The sequence below is a fragment of the Loxodonta africana genome, chromosome 26 (genome assembly GCF_030014295.1).
Source record: "Loxodonta africana isolate mLoxAfr1 chromosome 26, mLoxAfr1.hap2, whole genome shotgun sequence".
NCBI classification, from domain to species: domain Eukaryota; kingdom Metazoa; phylum Chordata; class Mammalia; order Proboscidea; family Elephantidae; genus Loxodonta; species Loxodonta africana.
This window is the reverse complement of record NC_087367.1, coordinates 13,526,020-13,549,487: the sequence shown is the minus strand read 5'-3', so window position 1 is coordinate 13,549,487 and position 23,468 is coordinate 13,526,020. Positions and strand designations below refer to the sequence as shown.

At 37.0% G+C, this 23,468-nt stretch overlaps 1 protein-coding gene across 4 annotated transcripts in view; it reads left to right on the top strand.

Annotated features, from left to right (window-relative positions):
• Window positions 1-18,803, top strand: part of FOXN2 (forkhead box N2) — a 67,238-nt gene extending 48,435 nt beyond the window's left edge. For 3 of the 4 annotated variants that reach the window (XM_064277124.1, XM_064277123.1, XM_064277125.1), the window contains 4 exons: window positions 1,657-1,781; window positions 4,087-4,151; window positions 8,140-8,208; window positions 9,630-13,081. In XM_064277124.1, coding sequence (XP_064133194.1) covers window positions 1,657-1,781; window positions 4,087-4,151; window positions 8,140-8,208; window positions 9,630-10,153 — 783 coding nt within the window. In that variant the 3' untranslated portion in view covers window positions 10,154-13,081. Of the gene's footprint in view, window positions 1-1,656; window positions 1,782-4,086; window positions 4,152-8,139; window positions 8,209-9,629; window positions 13,082-13,903 lie in introns of those variants that run through there. The other variant, XR_010319471.1, reaches the window with a different exon arrangement.
• The last annotated feature ends 4,665 nt before the right edge of the window (window positions 18,804-23,468 follow it).

The window sequence follows — 23,468 nt, the reverse complement described above, 5'->3', positions numbered from 1 at the left end:
GGCAGTGTTTCATTCTGTTGTACATAGAGTCACCACGTATCAGAACCGACTTGACGGTACCTAACAGCATACACATATATGCCCACCTGCATACATACCTGCACATAATGTTTTTGGTTGTTGGAAAATTATATATGCCATAGCAGTTACCAAAAGGCCCTTTTTTCTTGTGTACATCTTAGTGGCATTATTTACTTTGGTTAAGCTGCACACGCTTCACCCACATTTGGTGTTACATTTGCCATCATCAAACATAACAAATGTCTACTCTCTAGAGAGTGATTCTCGCCCCTGCCCCCCATCCCTGGTACCCACCAATGAACATTGGTCTCTGTATATGTATCTGTTCTTGTGTTTTTATAAAAGTGAAATCATACAATATTTGTCCTTTTGTGATTGACTTACTTAACTCAGCATAATTCCTTCCAGATTTATTCCTGTTACATTTCAAGGACTTATCATTTTTATGGCTAAGTGGTATTCCTTTGTATGTACGTACCACATTTTGTTTATCCACTCCTTTATTGATGGACACTTAGGTTATTTCCATCTTGTTGCTATTGTGAGTAGTGCTTCAGTGAACATAGGTGTACATGTCTGTTTGTGTCTCTTCTATTAGATCTCTAAGGTAAATACCTAGAAGTGGAATTGCTGGGTCGTAAGGCAGTTCTGTTTGTAGTTTTTTGAGGAAGCACCGTACTGTTTTCTGTAGTGGTTGTACCATTTTACAGTCTTACCAGCAGTGGATGAGGGTTTCAGTCTCCCCACGTCCCGCCACCATTTGTAGTTTTCTGTTTTATCAGTGCCATTTTAGCAGGGGAAAGATGGCATCTCGTAGTTTTGATTTGTACCTGGTGGTGTAGTGGTTAAGAGCTATGGCTACTAACCAAAAGGTCGTTAGTTTGAGTCCACCATGTGCTCCTTGGAAACCCTATGGGGCAGTTCTACTCTGTCCTATAGGGTCGCTACGAGTTGGAATCCACTTGACAGCAACGAATTTGATTTGGTTTGATTTTAATGGCTAATGATCACAAACATCTCTTTATGTGTTTGTTGACTGCTTGAATGTCCTCTTTGGCAAACGTGTGTTTATTCATGTCCTTTGCTCATTTTTTAATTTGGTTGTTTGCTTTTTTGTTGTTGAAGTTTAATGGCGAACATTTAGTTGACATTTTACCGTGCAGAGCCATCCTGTACGACCTGCAGGCTATTCACTGCACAATTCCAGGCTGTGCGGGTCGTGCAGACAATAACGGGAAGGTGCGTCTTGGGGTCGTGCAGTCCTGTGGGCCTGTGCCAGGCACTGTGCAGAACACTTTGTTTATTTTGATTGAAACCACGTTTCAATTTTGTGAGGTAGATACTATTATTATCCCTACTTTACAAATATGAGGCTATGGCACAGGCAGATAGAGGTTAGTTAACTTTCCCAAGGTCACACAGCAGTAGGTGGCAGAGCTGGAGACAAGAACCCAGGCAGCCTGGCTTCTGGGCTTTTAATCACTACAACGCGTGCATACCAAGCCCACCCCAACCTTTACGTTGTATTCGGAAGGTTTTAGTGTTTTTTTCTCCACACATTTATTAACAGCCTTTAAATACTGGTTGTGCGTGTCTAAAAATTCCAAGTCGTAATTCTTGTATGCTTTATTGTAGGTGAATGGAAAAGGTTCTTTATGGTGCGTTGATCCAGAATATAAACCCAGTCTCATGCGGGCACTGAAGAAGCAGCCTTTTTCCTCAACATTGACGGTTTACACGCCTCCTGCCTCTCCGCGAAGGTAAGGGTCTCCCATAGACGGGTCAGTGATGACCTACCAGGGTCACTGTGCAGCAGCCTTTTTCCTCAGCGTTAATGGTTGACACACCTCCTGCCTCTCCACGAAGGCAGGGGTCTCCCTCCCATAGACAGGTCAGTGATGACCTACCAGGGTCACTGTGCGAAATGGAGAAACTTAGCAAAGCCCTGGAGGTTTTTGTTTATTTTTATTTTATGGATAAGATGTTAGCCTAAAGCATTTTTACTTAGAGTCTCACTTGTGTTTCTAGAACACAATTAGGAAATTGGGTAGGTGAGAACATAAATTCTGAAAGATGTAGTTAATATTATAGTTCAAGTTTAAAGAAAGTTGTAATATGATTTTAGTTACAAAAAAGTTAAATCATTCTAATTGCGGTACTAATGCAGACCTACAGATACAGGAAATTAAAAGGATATTAAAAAATTTTAAATATGATTAACAGTTTTTGTCATTGTACCATTTATATATAATGTGTATATATATTTAGATGTCTTTTTCTAAGTTTTTTTCCCTCTTTTGCAGCACTTTTAGTATTTAAAATTTATATCCAAGTCTCATTTTAAAATGTCTTACAAGTGAAATAACACTATAGAAGGTTTTGTTTGTTCTGCTTTGTTTTTGTGGATAAATATAATACATTTCCATGTAACTTTCCTTGACTTCTGTTTTCCAACCCTGTGACTGACTCCTGTTGATCTTACAGCTGTCTCATTTTAAGTCAAATCTGAAAATGATATGAGCTCCTTAAATCTGATTTTGTTTCTTTTTTCTAAAGAAGCCTTCAGAATCTTTTAAAATTCTATTACATACATTCATTTGAGTTGAAAGCGCCAGATATTGTTAAGATACTTTTATAGGTAGTCTATTATGGTTAATTTGTTTTTTGAAGAAAATTTTTAACTTTTTAATAAAATACTAAGGAGAAATTTTCAGTTGGAAGTGTTAAAATAGTATTAGATAACTTGTAGAGAAGTACTTGTAGCTGAACTATAGTCAAAAGCTAGTAAGGCTAAAATTGAAATGCTGGTAATATATGTATATATACGCTGAAACTTTAAGCTCATTTACCATATTTGAAGATTAGAAGGATCACTGTAACAGAACTACTGGGTAGTTTATCCTTACAAAATTAAACCTAGAAGTTATCATTGTTGTTTGGGGGTTGCTACCTTGTTTTTAGCTAATGTTGGTGCTTATGAGGTGTTCTAGTTAAAGAAATAATAATTTAGAAATTAAAAAAAAGTTCTGTTGATGGTTACTTAGGTGTTTTATTTAGCTATGGGATTTTATTAAACATTAAATGAGAGACTTGTCAGTAATTTTTTGTAAAGCATCACAGATATACTTCACTGTGCTTTTGATATTTTACATTTTCATGTTTGTATTTCTTTAAGCTCAACACGTTTAGATGATAAGTAAAGGTAAAAAGAAAATGTAGATAAAACATGACAACATAAAAGTTAAAATCTTTGACTTTAAAACATTAATGTGAAATGAAACCTTTTCTCCTCTTCGTTCTTCGGCAAAATAACAGTTCTGTCTGCCATACCTTTGTGTAGCCTCCTCATGTTACAATTCGTAAGTGCGAGGAAGAGTAGAAGATACGGCGTATGGAAAACCGGATATGAAATAGAATTAATTTAATTAACAAAATGTTTTTATAACACTTCCACAAATTCCAAAAAAAGAAATAGCTTTCCCTAAAAAATTTTAATTTTTGGAATCAAAAGCACAACAAAATGTTGGCGTCTTTCTATGGATATAGAAAGTTTAATTTGATACTGGTATTTATTTAGGAATTTATCTGCTTGGCATCATTACCGTCCAGCCCCCCTTAGACATTTGTCTTGATAAGCACTTTCCATTTCTGTGCTAACACGTACACTAATAACACACCACACTTGAGCATTGAATACAAAGCTGAGTAACTGATGTATTGCCTGTTATTTCAGGCATTTTAAATGCATTCTTTGTTTAGCTGTCACAACAGCCCTGTGTGAGAGATTTAATTATTCCTGCTTTACAGATGAAGAAACTCTGAGAATAATTATTTTGCTCAGCATCACCCAAATAGTAATGATTCTGTCTGGGACCTTTTCCACTCCAAAGCCCATGATGTCCGTGCTTTGGAAGACTCTTCCTAAACTGAGTAGTGTTACCAAAGAAGACAAGGCAAAAACAGTTTGTTTTCTGCTGTACAAATTAGATGTCTTCGTTATAAATTCTGTAAAAAATGAAGTAAAGATGCTTATATGCACATTTGTCTTTTCTCTGTGTTTTTCAGTGGTTCTTTATCACCTCACTACTTGACCTCTGTACTAAAGCAGAACCAAGTGCGATCTCTCAAAGGTATGTGTAAAGATCAATATTTCAAATCACAAAAACTCAGGTCAAAATTCAGGGTTTTTTTGTTTAATTTTTTTCTAATTATAAAAGAATTGTATGTTCATTGTGGAAAATTTGAAAAATAAGAACATCTGTAAAAGGTAAAAGTCATTCTTTATTCTGTTGTTAACATTTTGATATCGTTCCTTCGGTCCTTTTTTATGCCATGCATGCATGGGGTCACCTTGAGTCAGGGGCAGACTTGATGGCAGCTAACAACAACAATGTATGAGTAGACCCCTACCTGTCTGTCGGTTTGTCGTACTGTGGTGACTTGCAACATACATGATGCTGGAAGCTATGCCACCGGTATTTCAAATACCACTAGGGTCACCTGTGGTGGACAGGTTTTAGGAGCGCTTCCAGACTAAGATGTACTAGGAAGAGGGACTTGGCAACCTACTTCCGAAACGTAGCCAATGAAACGTATGGATCACAACAGGATATTGTCCAATACAGTGCTGAACGATGCGGCCCCCATGTCTGGAATGCACTGCGCAATAGCCGCGACAGTGGCCCCCCCATCCCAGAGATCATGAAGATGGTTCAGGACTGGGCAACGTTTCATTCCATTATACAGAAGGTCACCATGAGTCAAAGTTGACTCAGTGGCCCCTAACAACAGTAGTAACAGATGAGTAGATATGTTTGTGGAACCCTGGTGGCGCAGTGGTTAAGAGCTCGACTGCTAACCAAAAGGCCAGCAATTCAAATCCACCAGCCTCTCTTTGGAAACCCTTTAGGCAGCTCTGCTTTTTCCTATTGGGTCTTTATGAGTGGGAATGGCCTTGATAGTAATGGGTATATAGTGTTTAAAAAAAAAAAAGAACCAATTTTAAAATGGCATGAAGCACGTTAAAAACGGGGGAAAAAGCGTTCTTAAGTGTTTTAAATGTGGTAGTAAACAACTGAGTCTTCAGTTTAGTTTTAATACCAACAGATTGGGTACTACAAATAAAAATTGCTTTAAACTCTATCCATAGAACTTTTATTACCAAGTAGTTTATGGTTGTACTTGGGACAAAGCAGTGATAATCAAGTATTCTTTGATTATCATAGTGTACAGGGTCATTTCTCTCATACTTATTTTTAATGTTGAAAATTTTCAGTTAATTAGCAAGGCATTGCAGGAAGCCGCATGTAAATATTCTAAGCCAGATAGATCAGATAGAGGTAAAATCCTTTTGCAAAGAAGTGTCTGGTTTCATAAAGTTAATTTCATGTAGGAGAGTTCAAATCAATTTGTCTATAATAAATTCCCTCCAAGAAATAAATCTATTTAAAGAGCACTTCTTTTCTATCATCCCACTGTTTAAAGAAACAGTAGCTAACTTTGTTATCACTTTTAAAATTGTAGAAACTAAGGACTGTGTTCATGCATGCAGCCTTCTTATGTCATCAGGATAAGCTACTTACCAGTTTTCTTTATTTTAGGTATTGTGTTTCAGAAATATGATTCCTTGAATTGTACTGGGAGTTGACCACAAAAAGCCACCGTGCTAACTTTTTAAAAAATAAGATTTTATAGGTACTTCATTTATAAGGTTATAAATTTCTGTCATCCACTCCTGATTATAATAGATTTTAGTGTGAGAGTCTTTTCCTTCCTACCACCTCCATTTTTTTTTTTTTTAAATAAATTTGGAAACAAGGTAGACCATTTTTTATTAGAAGAAAATTACATCATAGAGCAAGAGTCTCTCTGTTAGGGCCTTTGCCTAATGCCATGCAAGTTGTGCCTGGCACAGGGACACCCCGCTGCGGCAATGAGTGGGGTCTGAAATCCAGCCCACGTTTCATTCTCCAAATTGCGGGCCCTGGGGGGAAGAGTTGGCCTTTTTTCCAGTTCACACAGAGATACCATATGGACCAGCTACTGCACTTTTTTTCTTCAAAGACATGTTAGAATTCTGAGCTCTCTAAAATCATAAGCAGGTTTCGTTCTAAGACAGGATTTGGAGAGGTCTTTGTTTTGCTGTCCTCTTGCAATGACATATGGGCATCATTGATTTAAATCCTTTGAACTTGCTGTTCTTTCTGCCTGAAATCCTTTTCCCTCAGATTTACATGGCTGCAGTCTGAGGTCTTTGCTCACGTTTCACCTTCTCCTTAGGCCTTCCCTGATTTCTGTACTACAGGGTTGCTATGAGTTGGAATTGACTCGACGGTACTGGATTTGGTTATTTTTTTGGACTTCTGTACTTATTTCTCTACCTAAAGTTGCGGCCACCTCCCTCGCACTGCCCATCTCCCATCCTTGCTTAATCTTCTCCCAGTGCTTATCACTGTCTGGCATACTATGTTTTAATTATATCTTTGCCTTCTGAGAAGTTAGGGGTTTTCCTGTTTTGTTTTCTGCTATATTCCCACAGCCTAGAACAATGTCAGGCTCATAGCAGGACACTAAATTTATTAAACAAATAACAGGATGCAGAAGTTCTAATGTATTCTGTAATTTTAGTAAGTGTTAAGGGATGATAGAGGAATAACTAAAGGCCTAGGTTCTGGTGGTTCACATCCCACCGCCGCCATCCCTACATACTCCTCTGTGTCTGTTTCTCATCTTTAAAACGGAAATGTTAATAGTATCCACATCCTCAAGTTGGGAGGATTTGATGAATTAATACAAGTACTTAGAACATGTCGGGCTCACTGAAAGCACTCAATGTTCCTTATTAAGTTGATGATAATCAGCTTAGACTAACGAAACTAACAGCCTAATTGGGAAAACCTTAATGTAGACAGTGTTATGTCAGGAGGTCACATTTTATTGGATGGATATGAGCTATAGTATTTCGTGCTGTCTTGTAGTAGCCATCTTCTGATTTACTCAAGCCTATTTATTGGAAAAAAAAAAATTTTTTTTTTTTGTTTATTTATTGAAGTCAATAGCATTTCCTGCCTTTGGAGAGTTTACCATCAAGTTGGGGAGAAAACAAGCCAGTCTTCGTGGCTTTATTATCTACAATGACTTTAGAATTAGATACTGCAAATAAAGTTGAAAACACTGGGCTAATAAACATTTTCAGCTTTGAGATAGGAGTGGGAAGTAATCTAAAATGTAGAAATGTTTTCTGACTTTTCCCTTACATTTTAGAGTACACCGTTTTACTTTTCTTAAATGGCACTTACAGCAAGATGGGAAGAAAACACAGTTATCAGTAGATACGTAGACCTGAGAGCGTAACCGCTGCATCGGGAGTAGAACTGCTGATGTTACCAGCCTTTTAAAGTCAGCTTTTCTTATGAAATATGCAGTTACATTTGATCTCTTGAGTATCTAAACTTGTAGCACTTCTAGGCTTGTGTATAATTATGACTAAAGGCACTACTAATACTTTTCTGCCTAGAAGAATTACTCACTTAGCGTGTGTAGAATCTCATGACATAGACCAACCAATTATTTTTCTTATTTTCTGTAACTAGTATGTGGTTAATGCAGTACTTCGTAACAGTAGATATGCATAGGTAAGGATATTATCCAAGGTGAAAATAATAAAAACTAGCAATGCCTTAGTGTACATCCTTATTCTTAGCTAATTTAGCCTGTTTAAGGGTCGCTTGAGTCAGAATCGACTTGACAGCAGTGAGTTTGGCTTTGAGAGTTTGGAAGGGCAAAACATTATTGAAACGCAGTTCAGGTTTTTATTTTCATTTCGAATAGTTAAAGAAGAGAACTTTTACTGTCTCTACCGCTCTGCTCTCCTCTATACAATACTGTTCACAACGTTGCCCCATAACTTTAAGTGAACAAAGGCAGATTGTAAAATACTATGTATAACATCATCCCATTTTTGTTTCATATATGTGTATGCTTTTATTTATTTACTTATTTTTAAGTAGAAGAATATACACCAGAATCTTCATGTTGATTATTTTGGGGTAGATACAGATACTTTCCATGCCTTCTTTTTTCTAAAAGCGTTAATATTGCCCCTCTTTTCCCTTGCAGAGTCTGATATTGATGCTGCCACTGCAATGATGCTTTTAAATACTTCTCTAGAACAAGGAGTTTTAGAACGTAAGCCATCATGCTGTCTTTTAAAATACATTTCTCTCTGAGCGCCTTTTCAAATCTAATTTGGAAAACAAAATGTTTAAGTATTACAGAGTTCCTTCTTTTTCACTAAATTGTACTTTCATCTGAATAACTTTGTTTCTGTTATATTTCCGTTAATTTATGTGAGCAGTTGAGAGATTGAAGCTAACGCTGTGATACAAGTTTTCCACGTTAAACAAGCAGCAGAGAAAGAAACAGCAAGCTTAGAAAAATAAGCCTGAAGATCTGCAATAGGATCTAAAAAAAATAGGAAAATGTATTTATAGCCTTGGAAAGCCTTCTTTAAGATACTAAATGTAAAATCCATAAAGGAAAAGATTGGTAAATTTAATTAAACATCAAAAATTTTCAAGTCCTGTACAACAGAAGACATCTTTAATAAACATAATGCAAGCAAAATACTGAGAGAACCTATTTTTACCATGTGTAACAAAGGATTAATATCCAGTATATATATATTAAAAAAGAATCCTACAAGCACAAAATAAGAAAACAGGTCAACAGAAGAATCAGCAGTGGGTACAACCCGGTGGGTCTGAGAAGAGTAAGTGTGTCTGGACAGTGCACATGTGAAGGTGTCCAGTTTCTCTACGAATCAGGGAAATGCAAAGTGAAGCAATACTGAGAGACAGGTTTTTATCCGTCAGATTATCAGATAAACGTGATTAATAATATGAGGTGTTAAGTGTTAGAACTGGGCATTGTCATACACTGCTGGTTATGAATTGGTAAGCCTTTTTTTTTTTTTTTTAATTGTGCTTTAAGTGAGAGTTTAAGGTACAGCCATTTTTGAGGGCAATTTGAGAGTACCAGTTACAACTTAAAATGTGCATCTACTTAGCAGTTCTACTTCTTGATGTCTTTCCTAGAAATGTATCTGCATATATGTGAGAGAAGAGGCATCTAGAAAGATTTTTATTGCAGCAGTATTTGTACTGGTGAAGAATTGGGAATAACCTAAATACCAACAGGGAAATGGTTAGCTAAATAAGGGTACATTTATATTGAGGTCTTCTCTGCAGTAGTGCAAAATTATTATATTTTTCTTGGAAAGGACATATATATGTACTGTTAAGTGGTTAAAGAAGGTTTCAGAATAATACCTACAGAATGATATGAACTACATAAAAAGAAATAAACCGCAAAACATTATTAATCTAAGGTAGTAAGGTAGTATCAGACATCCAGTTTGTATTTGAAAGTCTCTGGTGATCTCATAAATATTTTCTTTGCAGTTTGTTCGCTCTAATCAGTGTCCACATAAGTTTTAAGTATTGCAGCTGATGGATGTCTCATGTCTCACTCTTTTTTTTAAAATATCTTAGTTTTCAAATGGCTTGTTTTTGCATTTGAGCTACTGATGGAAGTTTTATTTTCCACAGGTGAGAAACCTCTTCCTCTTAAAACAGCACTGCAAAAAAAGAGGAGTTATAGCAATGCGTTTACCCATCCCGGTGCTGCGCGTTTACCAGAGGGCGACTCCCCAGCCACCAGCACTGATCCCAAGGAAGACCACAATTACAGTGCAAGCAGCATGGCGGCACAGCGCTGTGTCTCCCGGTCTAGTGTGTCTTCCCTGTCCTCTGTGGATGAGGTATATGAACTGATCCCAAAGAGCAGCCACGTGGGAAGCGACGGCAGTGAAGGGTTTCATAGTGAAGAAGATACAGACGTTGATTACGAAGACGATCCTCTTGGAGACAGTGGCTACGCGCCACAGGCTTGTGCAGATACCTCTAGAAAAGGACAGCCAGGCAAAAAGATGCGAACGCAGCCATGCCAAGAAATCGACGAGGAGCTCAAAGAGGCAGCTGGATCTCTGCTCCACCTTGCTGGAATTCGCACGTGTCTGGGTTCCCTAATAAGTACTGTTAAGACACAAAATCAAAAGCAGCGGAAAAAATAGAAATCCTTATTAGAGTGAAATTACTTTAAAGTGTGGCAATACTCTTCTACTTTATTCTTCACAAGGGATATCAAAGCCATAATGGACTTCTTTAGTTTCGGGGTGGGGAGGGGTGCTAATTACTTCTTTCTTTCAAAAGATTAATGTTTTATTTTATTTTTTTATTTCTATTAAATAATTGCTGTTAGGATCATGCCCAATCGTAAATGTATGATGTGAAGTCCTAAGAGGATAACTTCTGTGGATGAGGGTCTCCAAGATTTGGAAGTTTTTATAATGAAATACCCGGCATCTATCTTCAAACTAAAGGGAAAGTCTTTCCTTCTGTTAATACGTCAAAATGTAAGAATTTGCAACTCTGAGTTTTTTTTTTCATTTTCTTTTTCAGTCCATAATTAACTATAATTACTGATCCTGCTAAAAATTTTGCTGATGTCTTTCTTACATATTCCTCCCTTGGCACAAGGATAAGGTTTGGATGTTTTATTTTGTCTTAAATTTCTGTTTTTAATTTTTTTTTTTGAGGCAGAACAAAGTCGAATATAAATTGGAAAAGATCCTAGAAGGTCCTTTTCGTTACATAGGTAGAGAATACAACAAAGAGTGCTAAGATTGAGAAAGTACAGCTTTGTGATATAATTTTCCTCTGAGAACACTCCAATTCCTATTACAACGTTACCTTTGATTTTTTTTTTTTTTTTTAACTTCACAGATACTTCATTACATTTATCGGGCCCCTTTGTTCTTTCCCAGAGTGCTTTGCAAACATTGTTTCAGGTTTAGTCACTAGCTGTCTTTGTCAAGTGGAAACTACCATCCAGTGAGAGGATATAGCCGTGGAGTGTGTTAGGGGTTAGCACCCATGTTGACACACTTTTGCAATAAGAGGGTCTTTCATTTGCTTGTTGAATGTTCTAAATTCTGAGAATCTTGTAATAGGAATGGAGTGTCATCTAAAATAAACATTTAAATGCTTATTATCATCATTAAGGTAGATCACTTAGGAAAAAACTTCTGTCCAAGCTTTGTATGAATTAAATTTATATGTATACCTAATTACAAAGGATTTAACAAAACTAAAGGGAAAAATATGCTCATGGATTTTTAAAATTCGTATAAAATGAAATCTTATACAGTACACCCCTTTGGGGAGGCAGTAACACCTGTATGTGCCATTAATCCTTGCCAAAACAGTTCTGTTGCCATTCCGAAAGTGCGTCGACCAAGGTGTTTTAAGTATTTGAATTAATCTGCTCGTACGAGACGTTTTGATCGTAACATCATTGGCATAGTTTTACTACATTACTTGGAAAGAACAAGGGACAGCAGTAAAATCAGACTTACTCATTATGGTTTTTTCTCCAGTGTTGGAAAGAAGTTTTTAAAAGTTGAGTCTTAACTCATGCGGCACCCTGTTCCATAGGCAATAACCTTGTTTTTATTTTTCTGCTAACTTCCTGTGTCACTGTACATATACACACACCAGTCAGGCTCATGATGTTGGCTTGCAGCTTGCAGCAGCTTTTTCTAAGGCTACAAAGCATTTTCTTTTCTTTTTTAAGCAACAGACACTCCTATTTTAACTTAAATTTTATTTGGGCAAAACTGTCAAGCAAGAAAGATGATTTAAAAAAGCAAGTGTCTTTTTTAGCTGACAAGACCTTAAGCCAGGGATAACAACATTAAGGTTCTCTGTGTTGTGTCCATGTTAATTGTTATTGAACCTGGATAGCCACATTAACAGCATTGATGCTTCCGAAATACGGTCATTTTCTAATTCATTGATAATGAAAAATAGCCCTTAAGCTTGCAGGATGATGTATTTGGACTTTTGTTTTTCGTATATGTCCCAACTGCTACAGAAAATGGGTAGCCCAAAGTAACACCTTTTACAGTAGGCCATGAATGTAACAATAAAGTGCTTTTACCGCAATAGAAATAGTAAACCTATTCTAGAAATCATTTTACTAACACAGTGTTTCAGCACACATTTATAAGCTCCTTACTGTGGCCCTATGGATAGGCCTTGGTAACAGTGTGTCGGTGACCTGGTTCCAGTTTATTTCATTCTGTTGAAATTCTGCACCACCAGTGTTCTCCCTGGTTCCTGTCTATTAGATATGCCTCTTTATAAGTAAAGGGAAATGGTCTGAGATAAAGAGGGGGAGAGTTGTTCTCAGCTGTAGCAGGAAAACTTCAGAATTATTTTGTCTTAATATAAGTAACAGTAACTCTTTAAATCCCTTCATTTTCTCTGCCTTATTTGTCCTCTTCCTATAAATAAAAATGTTTTTAAGTTACATTCATCACTAGCAAGAAGATAAAACACTTGTGCACTAAAAGCTAACAGGGAGAAGTTACAGGATATTTTACACTTGGTTTTCGCACAGAATTCACTGCGTGACTTCCCATTTGCTAATATACCAAGGCAGTTATTTTTAAGGGAAAAAACGTTTTTAATTACACCATCCTTGTCTCCCTGTTATTACATCCAGAGATTATGATCCCATTCAGGTGTGTTGACAGAGAAGCGTGGCTAATAACCACCCAGTTAAGGAGAATCACTCCAAGTCCTGTGGCCTGGAAATTGTTTTCAATATTAGTAACAAATTTTAGTATACTCAAAACAACTGGAAACTCTGGAGAGGTTACATACATGAGGATTTCCCAGCATATTTTAAAACTACGACTTAACAGATAATTTTGTCTTACATCAAAATGTAAATTGTGGAAGAAAAAAAAAAGTAAAGTATGTTGCAGCCGATTCCAGTTCAGAATCGATCCCTGGTAAAAGTTTTGACCTGGCGCTATTAACCTTCATCTTCCACGTCCCAAATAGAATCAGTGTTTGTTGTTTTTAATATATTTGAAATTTATTTGTACAATGTATTACTAAATTAGTGAGTATTTTATTTTGCTTTTCAAATTTAGAGAAAGCAAACAGAGTAGTGTCTATCGCCATGAAAAAGCTCACCACGGGTGGATCACCTCCTTTTTTCACGTTTGGGCTTTCCCATCCTCCTTACGGATGGCACGACTGCTGTTAACTTAGGTTCCCTTGTACATTGTAAAGTTCAGTACATACAAACGTTTTTTCCCCTTTTTCGACTTTCTGAGGCATTATATGAAGGGTTTATACTAGATGGTAAATTAAATATCTGTCAGTGTGAGTTCAAAGCTAGCGAAAGTGTTAAGGAGGGAATGCCTGTGTCTTCACAGACCAGGAGGCCTTTCCCAGCAATTCAAGCAGTAGGTGTGAACACTTCACAAAGCGGTAAAGACTGTTGTCTTAAATACTACAGTAACTTAACAACATTTTGTGGAGGCCATAGCATTTAATTAATGAAACTTTTGAGGCTTTTTGGTTTACATCTATTTTACAGTTTTTCATTATTTTGAAATGTGTAAGCTTTGATTAAAAACAGTTTACTTCCATATGTGAATGAGTAGTCAAAATATTTATTGAAAGGCAAAGTATTTTAACATTACACCTGCCATTTTTTTCTTGAAGCACATTCTTTGCATCTGACTGCCAGTGCCATTGTCAAACTTTGTTTTAAATTGTTGTACATGTCTTAATAAACTAAGTGCTTAATTTTAAAGTGTTATGTTGCCATCATAGTGTATACAAATGTATAATTGCCAACCCATTGTAACTATTATTTATTTTTAAATGAACGTATAAGAATGCTTTTTGACGCGAGAAATTTGAGATACTAAGCCGTTTCCCTGCCCTCTTTTCTGATGTAGCATAACAGTTTTCCTGAGTTTGGATTATAACTGCCAGTAGATGACCAGTCACGAGCGAACCACTTCTCAGCCGCCAGTCCTTAGCCCATATTAAAAGCAACTTACGAATGTTTAGTTTTTGTATCTAATCTGGTTATTAAAATGTTTATAAAGTTTATTTTTACCAAAGAGATGCAATTCATTATGATAAAGTATTACAGAATAAACTTTGTTTTATAACATTTTTGTGCTGTTCATTTGTGGGCCGGGGTGGAGGAGACACAGGTGGCTCGTGGTCCTGTGTACACGCACATGCGTATACACACGCACGTAAACACAACTTTCTGTTGCACTTGTACAGAATTGGAGTCATGCAGATGAAAAACCATGTTTCAATTTCAGAATTGAAAAAATCTTTTATTTTTCAAAGCGTTGTTTTTCCTGGTTTTTACATGTCATCTTAATCACTGAAAGCTAAAATAGGACTAATTTAATGATCCTCTTCCTAAAATTCAGCTGTTTTTCCTGTTTGAGTATTTAAAAGAAAACTCGTGTGTGTGAGAAATTTTGAAATATAACAGAAGAATTGAGTAGGATATAAAAGTATTAAGATTGTTTCTAAGTGCACTCATGTTACTTGAAATACACCAGTAATACCGCTGTTTAAAAACTGGGACATCCAATATAAAAAATAAAAAGGAATCATCTACAACCAACCTCTTCATCTTGTTTCCCCCCTTGAAGTTCTATGCCGATAATTTAAATAGTATTTTCTACATATAGTTCATTTAAATTAAGTGAGTCAACCACATTGATTATAAACTACAACCACCCTCTCTGTGCCCCACTCCTTCCAATGCATCCTTTTGAAGTACAACAGTCGTTTAAAAATCATAGCCATTTGGGACCCATCTATTTGTTCCTTAAAAGAATTTTTTTCTCACTTTTGCATTTATTGTCTAGCTCTGATGGGGAAAGAAATATTTTTACAACAATAACCTATTTTTGAAATGTGGATTAAGAACGCATTCATCCCTTCATAATTTCAGAACATACTAATTTGATAGCTTTTTAAAAACTGGAAATAAAGCTGTCAATGTAGATTGGATTTAGATTTAAAATACCAATAGTTGTTTATGTTCCATGAAATTTTAAATAGAGGTGTTTAGAAGCTGCAGGTGAAAATTAAAATAGCCAGGAGCTAACTTTTGTGTATACGGAGAATTCAACGCACTTATATTCACAGATAGTTGTGTTCCAAAAGTTTATTTACAAATCTGTTGTTTGGAAAGTAGGCGCATTTTCCAGCAAACTTCAAGGCAAGCTATAAAAGCTTATTTAGCTCATAATGTGTTTGATAAACAACAATCCCTTCTTAACTGAAAGCAACATGCACAAAATTTTTTGGATAAGTAGTTTCCTTCCATGAAAGTTTTGCCTCAACCTCAAGATTTTGGCTCAAGTGAATACTGGTATTGAGTTACCCTTGGCAAGTTTAATAAAAGGAAAGGGGGAGTTGGACAAAAAGAGATTACAAAAAGTAATATTAATTTAGGGGAGATCGAAGCTGAAACAACTGATGTGTGTCAGGAGAAGGGAGTTGAGAATTCTAAGAGATTGCAGCCAGATTAAAGTACTCTGCAATGTAATTTAAGTTTATAGGGTAATCTTGTACGTTGGAGAGGGGTTGACAAAAAGCTCATCCTTAGTGAGCTGAGATCTATTCACTCAAGTATTTGAGCGCCTAGTCCCAAACACAAAAATAGACAAGCCCTGCCCTAAAAATGTAAGTGTAATAGTTGCCATCGAAAGACTAGAGAGCTATGAGATCATGTAACAGGCGGCCTAACAGTTAACTGCTCAGCTGCCAAACAAAATATTGGTGATTGGAACCCACTCGGGCTCCGCGGCAGAAAGACCTGATGATCCGCTCCCGTAAATATTACAGGCTAGAAAACCCAGTGGGAGGCAGTTCTACTTCGTCACGTGGGGTCGCTGTGAGTCGAGAATCAACTGGCACCTAACAACACCCTGAAGATGTGATTTAAGCTAAGATATGAAAGAAGCAGAGGTATTATTTTGGGAACGAATGTATGAAAAATTGTGCCGGTCAGGGGTTACTGTTTTCTCTGAGATCTCTGTGATAAGGGAAAATGAGGCTTTCAGTGAGCTATGACAGTGTGGCTACAAAGCAGAGGGACTGGGGCCAGATCTTGCAAAGCCATACGTTGCTGCTGCTGCTGCCGTTAGGTGCTGTTGAAGGTTTCAACTGGTAGCGACCCTATGTACAACAGAACAAAACACTGCCCGGTCCTGCGACATCGTCAGAATCATGCTTGAGCCCATTGTTACAGCCACTGTGTCAGTCCATCTTGTGGAGGGTCTTCCTCTTTTCCTGACTTCTACTTTACCAAGCGTGATGCCCTTCTCCAGGGGCTGGTTCCTCTTGATAGCGTGTCCAAAGTACGTGAGACAAAGTTTCACCATCCTTGTTTCTAAAGAGCCATTCTGGCTATACTTGTTCCAAAGGCTGATTTGTTCATTCTTCTGGGAGTCAATTGGTATACTCGATATTCTTCACCAACACCGTAATTCAAAGGCATCGGTTCTTCTTCGGTCTTCCTTATTCACTGTCCACCTTCAGCATGCATATGAAGTGATTGAAAATACCATGGCTTGGATCAGGTGCACCCTAGTCCTTTTCGACACTTTAAAGAGGCCTTTTGCAGCAGATTTGCCCAATGCAACACAGTCGTTCAATTTCTTGACCACTGCTTCCATGGACGTTGATTGTGGATCCAAGTAAAATGAAACCCTTGACAACTTCAATCCTTTCTCCATTTATCATGATGTTGCCTGTTGGTCCAGTTGTGAGGATTTTTGTTTTCTTTATGTTGAGGTGCAATCCATACTGAAGACTGTAGTCTTTGATCTTCATCAGTAAGTGCTTCAAGTCCTCTTTACTTTTATTAAGCAAGGTTGTGTCATCTGCATATCATAGGTTGTTAATTCATCTCCAATCCTGATGCCGCATTCTTTGTATAGTCCAGCTTCTTGGATTATTTGCTCAGCATACAGATTGAATAAATATGGTGAAATATACAATCCCGATGCACACTTTTCCTGCCTTTAAACCACGCAGTATCTCCTTGTTCTGTTCGAATGATTGCCCCTTGGTCTATGTACAAGATGGCTCATGAGCACAATTAAGTGTACTGGAATTCTCATTCTTCTCAATGTTAGCCATAATTTGTTGTGATCCACACAGTAGAAAGCATTTGCATAGTCAACAAAATGCAGGTAAACATCTTTCTGGTACTCTCTGCTTTCTGCCAAGATTCATCTGACATCAGCAATGATATTCCTTGTTCCACCCCCTTTCTGAATCTGGCTTGAACTTGTGGCAGTTCCCTGTCAATGTACTGCTGCAACCCTTTTTGAATTATCTTAAGCAAAATTTTTCTTGCTTGTGATATCGGTGATATTGTTTGATAATTGCTGCATTCTGTAGGATCATCTTTCTTTGGAATGGGCACAAATATGGATCTCTTCCAGTCAGTTGCCCAGGTAGCTGTCTTCCAAATTTCTTGGCATAGATGAGTGAGTACCTCCAGCGCTCCATCCATTACAGCCTTGGAAATCTTATGACAGTTCTACCCTGTCATATACAGTTGCTATGAGTCAGGATGAACTCGATGGCACACAATGACTTACTATGTTGAGCATCTTTTCATGTGCTTATTGACCATTTGTATATGCTTTTAGAAAAATGCCTATTCAAGCCTTTTGCCCAGCATTTGATCGGGTTGTTTGTCTTTTTGGTTTTGGGTTGTAGGAGTTCTTTATATACTCGGGATATCAAACACTTATTACCCATTGCCATCGAGTCGATTCTGACTCATAGTGACCCTATAGGACAGAGTAGAACAGCCTCATAGGGCTTCCAAGGAGTGCCTAGTGGATTCGAACTGCCGACCTTTTGGTTGGCAGCCATAGCTCTTAACCACCACGCCACCAGAGTTTCTAAATGCTTATTGTGTTAATGATTTTAAAATAATTTCTCCCATTCTATGGGCTGTCTTTTCACTTTCTTGACAATGTCTGTTTATGGTGCATTGGTTAAGAGCTTGGCTGCTAACAAAAAGGTTGTTAGTTCAAATCCACCAGCCACTCTTTGGAAACTCTGTGGGGCAGTTCTACTCTGTTCTATATTGTCTCTATGAGTCGGAACTGACTCAAAAGCAACATGTGCAAAAGGTTTTTTGTTTTTTTTGATCAAGTCCAATTTATTTTTTTCTTTTGTTGCTTATGCTTTTGTTGTCTAAGAATCCATTGCCAAAAACAAGGTCCTTCTAAGAGTCTGAAGGAGCCCTGGTAGAGCAGTGGTTAAAGAATTCAGCTGCTAACTGAAAGGTTAGCATTTCAAACCCACCAGCTGCTTCATGGGAGAAAGATGTGACAATCTGCTTCTGTAAAGATTACAACCTTGGGAACTCCATGGGGCAGTTCTACTATGTCCTATAGGGTTGCTATGAGTCAGAATCATCCCATTGGCAATGGGTTTTGGGTTTTCTAAGAACTTGATGGCTTTAGCTCTTATATCTAGGTCATTGATCTGTTTTGAATTAATTTGCATATATGCTATGAGGTAGGGGTCCAACTTCATTCTCTTGGATGTGGAAATTCAGTTGTCCCAGCACTATTTGTTGAAGAGAACATTCTTTCCCTATTAAATGGACTTGGCACCCTTGTTGAAAATTGATTGGCCATAGATGTATGGATTTATTTCTGGACTCCAATTCTATTTCATTGGTCTATATGTCTATTCTTATACTAGTACCACACTCTTTTGATTACTGTATTTTTAAATCAGGAAACGTGAGCTCTCCTACTTTGTTCTTTTTAAGATTGTTTTGGATATTTGGGCCCTTCGTAATTCCATATGAATTTAAGGATCAGCTTTTCTATTTCTGAAAAAAAGAATGTTAGAATTTGGATAGGGAATGTTTAATAGTATGAACATCTTAATAATGTTAAGTCTTCCAATACATAAACATGGGATATCTTTCCATTTATTTAAGTCTCGCTTCGCTGCTAACCAAAAGTCAGCAGTTCGAATCTACCAGCTGCTCCTTGGAAACCCTATGGAGCAGTTCTACTCTGTCCTATGGGATTGCTATGAATTGAAATTGACTCGACAACAACAGGTTTGGTTTTGGTTTTTAATTTCTTTTAGCAACGTTTTATAGTTTTCAGTGTACATGTCTCTCACCTCCTTAGTTAAATTTATATGTAGGTATTTTAGTCTTTTAGATGCTATTGTAACTGGAATTGTCTTAATTTTCTTTTCTAATTTTTCATTGCTGGTGTATAGATATGCAACTGATTCTGGGGGGTTGATCTTGTACCCTACCACTTTGTTGAATTCATTTATTAGCTCTAGTGGCATTCTTGTAGATTTTTGGAGATTATGTCATCTATGAATATATATAGTTTTATATCTTCCTTTCTGATTTGGGTGCCTTTTATTTATTTTTCTTGCCTAATTGTTTGGCTAAAGCTTCGTGTACAATGTTGAATAGTAGTAGTGAGAGTGGGCATCTTTGTCTTGTTCTTGATCTTAGGGAAAAGCTTTTAGTGTTTGACCATTCAATATGACGTTAGCTGTGGTTTTTTCCATAAATACTCTTCATCTTGTTGAAGTATGTCCCTTCCGATCCTAGTTTGTTGGATTTTTTTTGTTTTTAATCATAAAGGGTGTTGGATTATGTCAAAAGCCTTTTCTGCACCAATTGAGATGATCATGTGGTTCTTTTCCTTTGATCTATTAAAGTAGTGTATTTCACTGAATAATTTTATGTTGAACCACCCTTGCATTCCTGGGATAAATTCCACTTGGTCATGGTGTGTAATTCTTTTTATATGCTGTTGAATTCATCTAATTTCTTTTTGCACAACAAAAATAGTGTGTCTTATTTAAACTGCAGAGTAAGGGAGATAATAAAAATTTGTAAGTAAGCAACAGATGAGAAGCTGGAATAAACTGGACAGTTTCTATTACTTTTAGACCTGATAGTTGAATGAAAAACCCTCAAGTCAGGTTGATGGCTCCCCCATAGACTATGAGATGGATTGCAGGAAAGAAATATTAAAAGCTGTCTAAGAAGGAATGGGAGGGTATGAGGGACCAGTTTCTAGTTCAGTGGCTTTTTTTTTTTTAAGTAAGAACTATTTGAATTTGGTTTAGTAATCTGTGATGCGCATTATCTGGAATGATAATACTGAGTGTTTTCTACTTGCCAGGCATGGCAAGCACTAAGCCAAATATTTTGTATATTTTTTGTTATTTCATTTAATCATCATAGTGACCATATGAGGTTAATGAGGTCAATGTTATCACCTATAGATGAAGAAACCCAGTCTCAAGGGTCTTAAATTGCCAACAGTTACACTAGCTAGAAAAAAAAAAAAAAAGATTAAAACCCATGTCTGATTCCTAAAACTATGCCTTAATTACCAGGTTGTACTGCCTCTAAGTTACAGGAATATCCACGCACAATAAGAATGCTTGGCCATTTATTCATTTACTCAACAAATTTCTATTGAGCACTTATTAAAATGTCAATCACCCTTGTTGTTTGGTAGTGAACAAGACACACCAAAGTCTGTGCCCTCGTGGAGCTTATATTCTAGCAGATGGAGACTGACAAAATGAAAAATAGAATTAAATTACCTGAAATAGAATTAAATGATCTGAAACTGATAAGGTTGGAAAGGGGAAGCAGGATCGGGGTGACAGGGTAGACAAGAAGAGCTGGTTGAGTGAGGGTTGGAATGAAGTAAAGGAGAGAGAGAGAGACGAATGTCTTGAACAACCTTCTAGGTAGGGAACAGCGAAGGCAAAGGTAGAGGCTGCAGCCCTTTGATGTTTTTGAGGAAGAGCAGGAAGGGCAGCTATTGTACCTGAAGCAGGTTGTGCAAAGGAAAGACTGGTAGGAGGTGAGGCTTGCGAAGTCTCCAGATTGTGGGACCATGCCATGCAGAGCTCTGTAGGCGCCATGGTAAGAAGTTAGAATCCAAGACTGGGGGAGTCATGGAGTCAACTTGGGTTTTCAGGGTATCACTATCACAGCCTGAGATTTGGAGTTCATTAAAAGCAATACAAATTCTTATAAAATACAAAAAATTCTTCATCAAATCCTTTGACAAAACGGTATATATCCTGTACACTATGGTCTGTTATGGTTACCTGTCAAACTAAAATGATCCTGAACCAAAAAGAAAAAGTATAATTTTTTTAAAAGTTAAGAAAGTAGGGGTACTACTAAGCTTTTATAACTTGTATCTTAACAAGTTGTTTCCTAGGGTAAAATCTTACCAATTGTGATAAGTAAAAAGGTCAGCCTACATTATGGAAGTCTATTAAAATATCTATTTACTACTTTTAAATGTAATTGGAACCAAGACATCTAAGCTTTTTTAGGGCATTAAAGGAAGAGAGTAGAATAATTTTATAATTAGCTCATCTGGCAAGCATTCTCTTAAGATCTTGTTTATAGTATTAAATCTCTTAACAGGTAAAATAAAAGTAAATATGAAATAAAATCTTTTTTTTTTAAATAATACTTTATTGTGCTTTTGGTGAAGGTTTACACAGCAGCTTAGGTTCCCATTCAACAATTTCTATGCAAATTGTTCAGTGACATTGGTTACATTCTTCACAATGTGTGAACATTCTCATTATTTCTGTTCTGGTTGTTCCATTTCCAATAAATAATCTAGTTTCTCTGCCCCCTTATATTCTCATCTTTCTTTTAAAGTAACTGTTGACCCTTCAGTCTCAGGTAGGTGATTTTTTTAAAGGAGCACAGTACTTATGGGTGATATTCATTATTTTGTGAGCCAATCTGTTATTTAACTACAAGGTAACCCTCAGGGGTTAATTTTTCTTCAAGGTTTGGGGAGTATAGGGCAATATTCTCTGGGGAGTGCACCAGTCTCAATCAGTCCAGTATGTCTGGTTTTTTGTCTTTTAGGAATTTGAGATTCTGTTCCACATTTTTCTGCCATTCAATCAGGGTTCATTTATTGTGGCCCTGATTAGAATAGTTGGCAGTGATAGCTGGGCACCATCTAGGTATTCTCGTCTCAGGGTAGATGAGGCTGTGGTTCATGTAGACTATACGTCCTGTAGACTAGTTTCTTCATTAAGTCTGTAGTTTGCTTCTTTCTCTTTGAAACTAAATCTTAATCAAATTATAGTACTGCCAATTCTACAATATCATAATTTGTTTCACCCACTTACTGATTCTTCAAGTAACTGCCACCCGGGAAACATTTTAAGAACCCAGATGCTTGGTATCTTTCTAATCAAATGAGCAAGAACCAGGTCAGCAACAGAACTTGGCCTTCACATCTATTGAGATTTCATGTAAAACAGTTCCCGCCCACTTTCTACCTTCCCTTGCCTACCACATCTGAACTCTTGGAGGGAATTATATATAAAATTTTACATATATACGTATAATATAAAGGAAAATACATTATGTATAAAGTTTCTAAATGAAAGTGGTGATAATTCTGAGAATGAGTGTTTCCTTGTCACTTGATTCTGCTTAAATACTATCTCTTCCTTCTTTTAAACAAATTTTGCTCCAAGAAATGTATAACCAAAACCCACTGCCATCGATTCGATTCCGACTCATAGCAACCCTATAGGACAGAGTAGAACTGCCCCATAGAGTTTCCAAGGAGCGCCTGGTGGATTTGAACTGCAGACCTTTTGATTAGCCGTAGCCCTTAACCACTATGCCACCAGGGTTTCCAAGAAATGTACAGTCAGATTTAATTCACTTTAAGAACAAAGTTGATTATCCAAATGAGAAATGACAATGTTTAAATACTTGCAGCCAGTTTTGGGGAGAGGCAGTGGTGTACTTACATATTTTAGCCTGCACGCTGCAGGTTTCTTATCAGTGGTGGTATAAGCAAGGCCATATGTAATTTATTAGTGCTCTCTCTTTCTCTCTAATTGCTTTCCAGTAGAACTGCAGAAAGGAATTCTCACTCTGTCTTCTGTTTCCCGTGGGGGTTTGCCTTTGTTACAGCTCGACTCTAAGCTTTAAGTGGAGTTGCAGCTTTTGAAATAGAGCATTAATTGGGAGCAATTATCCAATTATACCAGCTGTGACTATGCTGTATACAGAATATTTACCAAGAAAAGAAAGCATTTAACAGATGATTTAATATAGCAGCCTGGCATAATGGATCTGCAACCCACACTGCGATCGCATGGATAATGCCTTTGACGGCCAGAATATTCAAGAGTGGCCAGCAAGTCCGTGCAAAGAAATAAAACAAAATAAAAGAGGTATTAGGCTGGCTTTTAAAGCAGTGCAAATATGTGGGGTGTAAATATCAAAAGTAATCAAAGAGCTTATGTTTGCTTATTATCTCAAATGAGTGAAATGTCTCCAACTGCGTGAGTTTAAAAGTTTTCGACTTTAATCGATTTTGTTATTCTTTTGATGCCTCCTGTCTGTGCCCCGAAGTCTTATTATAAAGCTGACCTTGAAATTGATGCTTT